Source organism: Lethenteron reissneri, chromosome 34, assembly GCF_015708825.2.
Source record: "Lethenteron reissneri isolate LAM-NWPU_2019-01 chromosome 34, ASM1570882v1, whole genome shotgun sequence".
NCBI classification, from domain to species: domain Eukaryota; kingdom Metazoa; phylum Chordata; class Hyperoartia; order Petromyzontiformes; family Petromyzontidae; genus Lethenteron; species Lethenteron reissneri.
The window spans coordinates 15655065-15667239 of record NC_083812.1 but is presented as its reverse complement, the minus strand read 5'-3'; the positions used below and the strand labels follow the sequence as shown (position 1 = coordinate 15667239).

At 50.5% G+C, this 12175-nt stretch overlaps 1 protein-coding gene across 1 annotated transcript in view; it reads right to left on the bottom strand.

The window, feature by feature from the left end:
- Positions 1–1320: 1320 nt before the first annotated feature.
- LOC133350735 (paladin-like) overlaps positions 1321–12175 on the bottom strand; it is a 46715-nt gene continuing 35860 nt past the window's right edge. Inside the window, 2 exon segments of the mRNA XM_061565417.1 lie at positions 1321–4855; positions 8597–8752. Coding sequence (XP_061421401.1) covers positions 4706–4855; positions 8597–8752 — 306 coding nt within the window. The 3' untranslated portion in view covers positions 1321–4705.

Below are 12175 nucleotides of genomic sequence, written 5' to 3'. Positions count from 1 at the left end.
GATTCGGCGCAGGGGCGGCGCCACAGCACTCGACTGCTCGTCAAAGCAGGACAACCGCCGCTTCACATTTTCCTTTGCCTAACACGGCTAATCCTGGAGCCAAGTGTTTCTCACGTTTGTTTACCCCAAGGCTGTTGAAATGACTCCAGCGTTATGAGCAATTGAAGAATGCGTGGCCATTCAGGAACCCGGCTACGATCAGGAAATTGGAAATTTCATGTACGAGGTAGACAAATTTGAAGGTTTCTAGATCTCCAATGTGTGTGATGTATCGCCCTTCACGTGCTGTGAGATCCTGAAGGAGCTGCCGTTGGATAATCGTGCTGAACAAATGTGTGGAGCACAATCATGGAAACCTATGAAGGCATATTGCTCATTTATCTCTACAGGGAGTAAACGTACGATATGTATATGGGTATGTTGAACTTCTTTCGCACCTTACGTAGCCAACTGTATTAATCGGAGGTGCGGGGGAGGACAAGAAACTGAACACGATAAGCAGTTCTAAAGAAATGAGTTTTCAATCTAGATGATTTAAAAGTGCATCATAGCTCCAGTGGCTTCCTAATGTCAGAAGGAAGAGCGTTCCAGACGGCCGCAGAAACGCATCTAAAAAGTTTGCGATGCGGTGACCACCGGTCTTTGTTCGATGGGGAGCCAAAAGTCGGTGCGAGGATGACCGGTAACGCTCCTCGACGAGATCGGCAAGGTGTTGTGGTTCATTCGTGGCAAGCACTTTGTGTGTAATGAGTGCGACCTTAACACATTCCTGCGGAGGGAGCTGGTAGGAACGTTGGGTTGCTCGGTCAATGGCCAGGGTCAACGGCGGCGTGGTGTATTTCGCAAATATGCCCGACTGTGAGGGCGGGCACAAGCTGGCGTGAGTAGGTTAAACGTTGAGTTTTATAAGGGCACTACGGGGTGACCAGCCCCCCCCACCCAGCCCCACCCCTCCCACCCCCCACCCTCCCCACCCAGCCCCTGCACGGGAACACGGTCGGAAACCTTGCAGTACCCGTCATGACACGGTGCCAACTAATTGTGTGCACGCTGCAGCTTGGTTAATGTTTACGCAGCAATAGTATTGCTCATCTCTATGGGGAGGAATCTTACGACGTGCGATTCTTGTTTCGCAAAAGCGAATGAGAAAATTAGAAAAATGTGAAGGTGGGCGGGTAATTGAACAGCGATCTTGGTTAAGGCTTGCATCGCAACTAAATAGTTAAGGTTAAAATGTAATGCGTACAAATATATACATTTGGTCAGAAATAGTAATTGTGGTCACAGTTTAATATGCTTAAATGGATGCTGCCATTAACATAAAATACAAAAACTGTTTATTTTCTACTTTAGGGACAGTAAAGGACTTTAAAAAAATGCCTCGTGGGGAAAGAAAATTCAAGTCGACATGCAAATTACAATTCCTGTCTCAACACACGTAAACAACGTGAAACATTTGCAAGTCTCATAAGGAATAGGGAACTGTTTATATACCATTGGTGTTCACAACATTCTAGAAAGATGCAAGTCACAAAAGATGAGCTCAAAAGTTGAGTTAACAGCAGAAAAAAAAACATCTTTGTCACCCACAAAAATTTGTAAACATTTTACATTTTCACGGTGTGCATTATACTTGTAGAAACAAAAAACGAGGTCATTTTCAGAGCAAAGGGAAAAGGTGGCCAAGTGGAGCCAGAGGTCAGGGCGTACAAAGCAACAGGGCTCGTACAGAAGCAGACGAAATGCCACCCATGACCTATTAAGTCCAGCCCTACCTCCAGAATCACATTTTTTTTTTACAGAATTATACCCAACGATCTGACCATTTTGTGATTTATTTTCAAGTGGATGCACTCCGCCTTGCTGGGACTTCCGGGAGACAAACCGAGGCCGCGGTAATTAACCCTCGCCACTCGGGGAATTAGCGAGCGCCTCCGACATCCTCCCAGCCAATCCCAGACTCTACGTTGATCGTTCCGATAAGAGAGGAACCGCACATCAAGGGCTTGGCAAGGGCACCCCAGGATCTCCTCCTCGGCTCCCCAAAGGCTGCACATTTCATTTGTATATTTACATTTTTGCCCAATTATATTAAGCGTGTGCTGTAGGCATCTAAGCACATGGAAATTAGTTTTTTTTTACTTTTGGAATCGGGGCTTAATTTCAACCGGGGCAGAGCTCCAGAAAATATTTCCAGGGTCTGCGGGATGGAGGGATGGGGGGGCTGTGGGTGGGGTTGGGGAAAGGGTGGGGTGGAGTGGCTTGAGAGCTTGGAAATATTGAGAGAATTGAATCCCTGTTTGGAACGCCCCAACAGAACAACCCTTGCGTGACGTCGCAGGGAAAATCCTGATTTATCAGGCTTCAGTGTTACATGTGATACAATCACGAGAACTGTGTTCTCTATACCTGGGACATATGATGAATTCTAAACGCTGATCTGGACCAATGCAAGTGCAAAATACAAACGCTTATGCTTTTCCCATATTTTGCATGCAGTCCACTGGCGATTTCATTTCAGAGCATTGAACTTTCTCTAAACTAGTTTTATCTCGAGCGAGTGCACAGGACCTAAACCCAAAATATCAGTAGTCTGTGACACAGGCAGCGTTAGTTTGTGAAGCTACCCATAATGCCACGGGGTTAATTTTCCCCATGAATGGCCAACGTTGTGGCATTTTTCCAGGCGAGGTGCAGCGATTCCGTCACAATGTTTGAAGCGGTCATCGAGAGTGATGCGTCATCACATGGCTGTGCTCTGCCAGAGACGACTGCCTGGGACAAGACGCTACACTTAAAGACACATTCCTCCCGAATTTCAACTTGAGGATATTTAATACAACGGCCGCTCTTAATATGCCGACATCTACGATTAGGCGAATACAACAATCTACTTTGCAGGTCTGAGCTGAAAATTCTCACATAACAAAACACGACTACTCCATATTTGTTACAAGGCCTATGTTAACATCCTGCATACACTCGCAAAGCGTGCATGCTGCTGTCTGTCCTGTAGCTAATGCAAGGGGTGTTCCCAATAAACCACGGAGAAATGAAATCCTGGCTTCAAGAGTGAGAATTAGAAGCCGACTCAAGGTCCCATCATATTCCTCGCAGTCCACCAGTCACGCAATCGACATCTCCCTGCTTTTGTGTCACTGCTGCATGGGAGTCCAACAAGACACTTCCCGAAGCAAATGCGCCACGTCCCGAGACCATATCGAGTCTGGTCACACACTAGTGCCACGGTGTGCTTTACCTATACCCCCCCCCCCCCCCACCGCTCCTCACTCCTGGGCATGTGCTCAGAGTAAACTAGGTGCGTGTGTTACAAACCAATGATAATATTAGTGTCGTGTGGTAGGATAGCATTTCACATGGAAGTGTGTGTCGCAGCAAAGGTCTGCCTCGTCCTTAATGGACGGGGAACTTTTGTTTCTCCCACCAAGCATGCCGACCTTCGAGCGATAGGCTGTCAACATGGTGAACCCAACCCAACCGTTCTCTATGATGGCACGTGCGTGTCGAAAACAGAGTCTGCAATCCGCTGTGAATAGCACTCACCTCGCTACGTATCATACGACGGATGATCTCAAAAGCAGGGCAGCGGGGATTCGCTTAAATGCTGCACAAATCACCGAGGGATAAACGGTGCGCAGTTACCGGAGACTTTAACAGCACGCAGCCACGCACTTAACAGCACGCAATACATTATGGAGTAACAGCACGGTACGCGGGAGAACGCGAGTGGTGGGGAAAGAAAAAGTGGAATGAGCGCCGTACATCTTTCCTCTCTCCCAATTTGTGCATTTTTGGAAGATTGTCACTGATTAAGAGAGAAGAACAGCCCCGTGGCAGCGTGGCCCTACAAGATGAAACAATGCGAACCCATTAAACACAGACCCACATTTCACTCAGTGCGACCTCCGTTCACTGTCACTATACACTTCACGTTCACAAAAATAAGTAAAAGTAACTACCCTTGCTTGCGTTGCAAAAAATCTCAAGCCAATGCACACACGTACAGCGGGTTTGTCCATCCACTGCTGGATGAGGGACTCCCCACGGCCATGCGGGTCGTGGAGGTTATTTGGCCAAACTTCACCACGCTGCCTGGCGTTGGTTGGGGAGGCCGGGGGAGCATAGAAATGCAACAGTGGATTCCACTGCACTGCCCTCTGCTGGCCAAGATGTAGCCCGGAGCCCTGCGAGATACTGTTCACGCTCGGCGGTTGCCCATCCGTGCGTACGTACGTGCGATTAACTTCTTTTGCACCGCAAGTAGCCAACCACGCTAATCGGCGGTGCAAGCACGATCCAGGCTCGAATTGCTACTTGGCTTCCGAGATCAGTTGGGATGCGGTGTATTCTGGGTGATCCGGTCATCGGTCTTACTCTCCAATCCATAAACGTTGAATTGGCTCTAACGCCACGATTACTACACCTTGTTCCTCGAAGCCAGAAATCCCATTATTGCATGGGGTCGGCTCGTGCTGCCGTTACATAACAAGAAAAAAATACAACGCGGCGTTACCGATCCACGTGAAGTGGCGTGTACGACAGTGAATGGAGAACGAGGGGGCGGGCGTCCGCACGACCGCCACGCATGCGCGTGCCGAGCGAGCAGGAGGCCGGACGTAGCGGCTCTGCGGGGATTCTGGCGTCACGGTCGGTGGCGCTCAACGACGCCCGGAGCTCGGCGCCGTCAGAGCAGCTCCCCGCGGAACGGCAGCGACGAGGGCGGCGGCTGCAGCCAGCGGTGGCGCAGTCGGCACAGGGGCGTCAGCTCGGGGTCCTCGAACTCCGGGAAGCCCAGGCGGTCGAGCACATCGTACACGCCCGCACGGCCCGCCACCTGCGTTACATGGGAGGACGGGGGGGTGGTGGGAGGGGTTCGTCACGTCGTTACCGGGAGCGGTTGCAGAATTAATTAAGGTCACGCACGGACGTAAAACCGACGAGTTGTGGCAAAATAATGTCGGCGTTCGAGATAAGACAACTGAGAAGACGATGGCGAGTTCTGCACGCGTGCGCGCATCACAATCGAATCCGTCCGGGCTGCAATCGCGCCGAGGTGGGACAACACAAACCGATGTTCGCTGCGGTGAAGAGGGAACAGCGATGGGTTCGGACACCATGTCACGAGAAGGGGGACTCTCTCCCTCTCTATCCCACAACATCATCTTACAAGGCGCTGTTAGAAAACGGAGAGGAGGATGATGCGAGATCAACTGAATGGCAGATGTGACAACACAGACTGAGAGGCCGGCACAACAGCTGGCAGAGGCTCTGTCAGCTGTTGGCAAGAGTTGAGAGTTGACAGACGAGACATCAGTGGCGCCCGCATGACCGTTGCGGTTAAGGGAGAGATGAGCTCAACAAATTAGGAAAAACTATGCGCTCTGCATTGATTATGAAAGAGTTCCAACGTGTGTTTGTCTAGGGAGCGACACATTTATCAGTATGGCAGCTGATGGGTAGCTGTCAGGCCTAAAAAGATTTCATATTTGCAAATAGTGAATTTTGCTTCGGATTGTGTCTCCAAGTTTTGGGCGATAAGCCTTAAATTAACGTTGGTTGGTTTTCAATAAGATAAGGCCCTAATAGTAATGTAACTTTATGCTTCAGAAGGGCTCATATTGGATCGTGTTTACGAGAGTTATCGTGTGTCCCCCCCCCCACCCAGTGATGGACGGCCGACCAGATGGACGCAGCGAGTGCACAAGCACTTTCAACCGTTGTTGGAAAGCGTTTTCTATCAGTGGAGCGAATTAGGCTCTTGTGGGAGGCAAGCATTGAAATTAATCGCGCAAATTTAGATTTGTAAAATTCCATTTACGCTAATTTATATAACTCAAATAAATGTTTAAATCCGGAGTGTTAATAGACAAATGTGTTTTATGCAGCCGACACACTAGGTGCACTATTGCATGGGTTCATTCAAAAGGGAAAAAAAGAAGAAAAAGCCAGGCCTTGCTTCCCTTTAGGAGAAAAAAAGCACGGGAAAAAACCCATGCCAAGTGGTAGAACTGGCATGTTTTTGGAGCCTCCTCTCCCCGCTTTGGCACATCCCACTGGAACATTCCACCCTTCTCAGGCTCCGCCTCCTGGCGATCGGTCGCCACATGTGCCGGAGAGAGGAGCGTTTTGGTGCCTCTTGGCAGACATTCCCAACCACGACAAAAGAAATTCCACGTTAAAAGGAGCGGCCCCACAAATGCGCCGACGCATTGTCACTGAGCAGTGACCCCAGCGTTTCCCACCAACGGGAGGAGCATTTTGTTACAATAGCGGAGCACATGTCGAGCATCCAAAGCGGCCATGGCGAATGTGTGAATGCTGGTAAATGCTCGGAGACTCACGTTACAGCCAAGCGTGTTTCCTTAACCTTAAAGCACAGCAAAGGAACTCCTTCCAAAACAAGTCAGCTGCTTAAGAGGATTTTCCTTAAAATAAATCAAGTGTTATTGGGCTTTTTTCACCTAATGTGGCAATGCTGCATAAAGCCCCCTAAGAGCTCGTACCAATGTCAGCAGAGAATCAGTTGAAACCGTGAGCGCCGTTCCATTGATAAGTGAGTTTCAAAATGCTTGGCATAAATAAATCCTACCCATTACATAACGAAAAAAGTAATAATCATAGTTCACACAGAAGGCAACTGGAGCGTTTATAAATAGTTTGAATGCAATTATGCTACACATTGTAGGATGTCTGTTAAAAATAGTAACAAAGTTAAGATTTTTTTGCGTAACTTTTTTTTCTTCCGAAAACAAATTAAGTAATTCATGCACAAATATTTCCTACCACACATGTGTTTGCACAATGTCCCAATCCCCCTTGACAATAATAAATAAAATAACATGCTGTTTGAATGTATCAATGTGCTGTTCTTATTGGTTGACCATCTCATGCGAAACGTCGTTGAGGGACAACATTTACGGTTTCAGTACTTTTAACAATTCCACGTGGCCACCAAGTTTATTTGGTGAAAATTAGAAACTGTAAATTGTTGTCCTATTGATTATATTCCCTCGCTCTTGCCAAGGTAGCAGAAGCAAGGCATTGCATCACCAGAATATTGAAATACGTGTTAATGCATCTGCAGCATAATTTTTTATCACCAAAACTTAACAAATTGCAAAACAAGCCTGACTGAAAATAAAAAAAATTACATATCCAAAACAATTAACATGATCCAAAACGTTTAACATACCACGTAAAATGAACGTATCAACAACAAGAAAAAAGCCAATTTCAATCGTGCCCATTGAGGAGGGTAAAATAATGAAACACATTGGGGCTCTTTTCATAATATAATTACTTTGCCATCTGGCCATTTCTTAGGAAAGTGTGTCATGTAATACAAGCGAACGTAATGACGAAAACAGCACACGTTCACAGGTGTGGTGCCTCTCATGGATTTGAAGTGAGAATTTGTAGGATTTATAATTGCTTTTGGAGAGAGGGCCAGTCGCCAACCACATGGAAACTAAACGTACAAATTAGCTTCCCAAAGACCAACACAAATGAGGCTGTAAGGACAGATTGTTCGAAACATGTGGCAGTTCCAATGAGCCTGTGCAAGCCGACTATGGGTCAAAGTCAGAGCAGTCTAACCCGCAGTGGAACAAAAATATGGGCTGTCTTATGTACGTTGATATACTACTTAGTACTCTATGAGATCTCTTTTACCAGTGGCAAAATATAATATTCAAGGACAGTGCATATTATCATCCTTATCAGAGTTGCTTCTTTTTGTTTGCTTTTTTGACTACTTGTGTTGTGGTCATTGCAAACATGATGCCTTGAATAAAGGTGTCAGTTTTGTACCAGTTAAAAGGGTAAAAACCTACTATTATACTACTTAGTATTAGGGGCGTCATTGACACATCGCGAAGCCCAGTGCCGCCCCTTAACAATCTCATTTTGTCTAACCCCATGTTTTTGATGAAAAACGTCGATACCCATGGTTTAATTATACAAGACAGAATTTAGAGGTGGGTGAGTTATCAGTGGGGAGTGTATGTTCAACTTCTTTCGCACTGTACGTAGCCAACCGTGCTAATAACTAACACTGCATTCTGCCACTGGCCCTGCTATAAGCATATCACTTACAACTCAACTAAGCATTCGGACACTTTGACTTGATTTTTTACGACATTAAAACCACAAAGAACTGAAATTAAAACCGCAATATAAAAAAATGTAATATCACAGGAAAAAAATCTACACTGTGATTTTATAGACACCTCAATCGCAAACCTACAGGTTGCCTAAAGAAGGCCATAACTACAAGGATGTGCACCTGCTCAGAAATCCTGAGGTAGAGCAAGAAGGTGACGGACAGATGAAGCAAGCGAACGGACGGAGATGCAGATTCACGACGCGGTAAGACTAACGGAGGACAACGAGATGTAGAGGGAGGTTCTACGCACAGCCAACCCACAGGAAAAGGGTCAGCACAACACAACCGATGCCTCTAATTTCTGCTCACGCACTACGAATGCTTAGCTCATCCCCTGATCAGTGCGATGCAGAAAACCCACATTTGTGATGCACAAGAAAAAAACAAGGGGCACACGAGTGCAGTGGTTACCTCCACCATCCACTGGCTGAAGGGCCTCTCCCAGGACTGGGGCTTCTCCAGGTGTAGGTAGGCGTTGAAGAGGATGAGGAAGATGTACCTCTCCAGGTACTGCAGGCTGCGCAGGCGTAACACGTTGTTCTCGTCAGCACACTTACCCACCTTCATCTGCACACTCACGTGGACGGGAAAGCTGAGGCTTCATCATATTTTTTGAACTTTACACACAGTTGATGAGCACAGGCCCAAAGGCCCAAAATGTCAAGCGGCCAGCCACAGATGGCACTGGCAAAGTTCCTTTAGATTATTAATTGGTACATTTCTTGCACTGAGTGAGGATATGAGAACTTGGGAACAGAGATGATGGGAAGGCATTACAAAGTCGAGCAGTGCAGAGAAAGAAGCAGAAAGTGAAGCGTGTATAAGACCAGCAGCGTGGTGGTTAAATGCAGATTTTCTATGAGACTAAAGAGTAAACCTGATAGACGGAATCAACAATATAGGGTGGAGAATTCAATGAACGAAGTTCATGGGAATAGTACCCATGTTAATAGTAGTGTAGGGATGTTGGAGAGAGGGCCGTTATGCATGGCAGCCTATGGGAAAGAAACACAGTGGGCGGGGCTACGTGTGTGCACAGGGAGATGCCCTCTGCGACGTCCGAGCCAGACACCCTGGGGGGGGGCTGGTTCGGCGTTACGATCCCCCGGGGCCCCACCCCTCAAGGAGGGTTGGGTATAAAAAGGGGTCGTTATATGGGCTTAGAGTTATGTTATAGTTAAGCTAAGAAGTCGGAAGACGTCGTAGCTAGAGCCCTGGACTCCCCCTGATCGCCGCCCTTATCAGGGCCCCACGGGATCAGGCTCGAGCCAGTGGCGTGGTCCCGTGAACCAGAGCCAGTGCTCTGGGACTCCGGGTACCGAGCCCGATTACCAGTGTCGGGCCAGACAGCCTCCCCTAGCTCTTAGTGGAGGACTCAGGGGATAGGCTATGGATAGCTAGGGGTATTCCCTGAGTTATACGGGTGAGGGGGCCGCTACCCCCTCTAGGGCTGTCCTGTACTGGCAACTTGTTAAATAAATATACGTGTGCCTCAACTCCGTTGTCAAGCGTCCTCGACGGGTACTTCATCTGGCGTCAGAAGTGGTAAAAATGGAAACGCGCCATACAGCTCGGACCAGGGTACCACAAGAGGAGGACGCCGCGGAGATCGCCGAGCCCGAGACAGAGCAACAAGATGGGGTGCAGCCGGAGCCTGGCGCCTTCTCACCGGGACGTCAGCATGGAGAGGGGCCGCAGCCAGATGCACTACGACTGGCTCACGAACGGCTGGCGGAGCTACTTTATGCCGCTGCCGCCACACTGGAAGGCATTACGCGGTTGGGGGTTGGTGGTCCACCGCAGGGCGAGGAGAACCGGCGGCCGGAGCACTTTCCCGCCATTTCAGCGACTTCAAAATTTGAATTTCCCGCCATGGACGCCGCGGCTGTTCGGGGCGTGGCCAGCTTAGACATCGGCTCCGACATCGCCGTCGCCGGGGCTGCAGCGTCATCGCAGCCGAAGGATGCGTCATCGCTGCCGCGACAGGCGATGCCATCGGCCAGTCGCGCCGAGGCACCGCCAAAGGGAGGTGAAAGCAACCTGCGGGAGTCCACATCGACCGCTGCGCTTCACCAAAGACTGCCCCCGCTGAAGGAATTCATCGGTGCGGAGGGTGACTGGGGCGGCTTCCGGCGACGCTTCCTCGCCCATCAGGAGATGGCGCGGTGGTCCGACGAGGAGGCCCTTTGCGCGCTGCCGGCGCTCCTCGATGGGGACGCGCTCGCCGCACTCACGTCGGCGCCAAAAGAGAAGCGGGCTACACTACCAATGGCGCTACAGCTGCTGGCCGGGGTCTATGGACCTTCAGCCGAATGCCGTCAGCAGTTCTACGATCGCAGGCGGGGTGAAAAAGAGTCGCCTCTGGCTTTCCGGACAAGTCTTCTGGCGCTGGCAAAAACAGCCTTTCCCCGCATGGACGACGACGGCGTGGACGCAATGGTCGCGGAGAAGATCCTCCTCTTGGCGGACGACCTCGACATCGTCGTCATCGCACAAGGGGATGCAGAAATGACCTCGCTCCAGGCTGCGCGACTCCTCCACGCCAACCTTCTGCAGCAGCGGCGAAAGGCAAACAGGGCATCGGCTGGGCGTGCGGTGGCTGCAGCCACCCTTCCGTCAGAAGAACTTTATGCCGTCGACCATCGACGGCAACAGACGACGGGGGCGCGGCCGGGTCGGGACGGCCCGAGGCGTTTCGACCGTCCATCGTCTCCATCGGCGCTCCCGCGGTGCTTCAACTGCGGCATCCGGGGCCATGTCGCCTCGGGGTGCCGTTCTCCTCGACAGCGGGGGACGACGCCTCGACAGGACGCCGGCCCTCCTCTTCCTCCTCCCAAGCTCCAGCACCATGATCCGGCGAGTCGCGGCACCTCACATGTTTGGCCAACGCACCCACCTGTCGCACACTCTCGCACCGTAACGAACGGGGGGCCGGTGGGGCGCTGCGATGGACCGGCGCGGATCACTGCGGGGACTCAAATCGAGCCCGAGCGGTGGTCCGTGTTGGCCCATCGCGTGGTGGCCGCGGCGTCGGGATCGTCGGCCGTGGTCGGTTACATTGATGGGGTGGAGGTACGCATCATAGTCGATACAGGGGCATCGGCGACAATTATTTCGGAACTAATTTACAATATTCTACCGGTGCAGAGCCGTCCTTTGCTACCGGTTAATGTCCCTTTCTATGCCGCGAACGGGGGCTCTCTCGGCATCGTGGGACAGATTCGAGCGCAAATTTCTATCGGGGACATCAAATTGTCGGGGCCGATTTTTGTCTCCTCCTCACTGGCAGTTCCGTGCCTGCTGGGGACGGACTTCTTGGGCAGGATGCCAATTCGTATTTTGATCGACCAAGGATGCATTGAGCTTCCGTCGGGGCGACGTATGGCGTTCCTGCCTTCCCCTGTAGCGACTCGGACGGCGTTCGCGACGGTACCGGCGTTCGTCGTAAAAACAGTGCGTGTGCCGCCGGGGGCACAAATGCTGGTACCTCTTAAACTTCGTAGGCCCTTCGCTAAGGGTGTTGGGGATCGGGGTGTTGTGCTGGGGCCGTCTAGGGCCGGGGTTAATGGGCCTCATTTAATTCCGGCCCAGACCATCGTAAGGGGGGACGAGGACCCCTTCATCGCGGTCCTCAATGTCGGGTCGCAGACAGTAGTGGTTCCCCAAGGGACTGTGCTCGCTCACGCGACGCCGGTGCCCTGCGAGGAACCTGCCGTGAACCACATTGACACTGCTGCTCGGACGCACCCGCATTCGGACGGCGATGAAGGGTGGCTCGACGCGCTTTGTGCGGGATCGACGAACCTGTCCAATTTAGAGCGCCAACGGCTTAGATCACTGCTAAAGGAATTTTCCGACGTTTTCAGTCGGAATAAATACGATTTGGGTTGTACTCACCTGCTGCGTCACCATATTGACACGGGTGACAGCGCGCCTATTCGCCAAAATCCTTTTCGGTTGAGTCCCGCCGAAAAGGACCATGTCAAATCG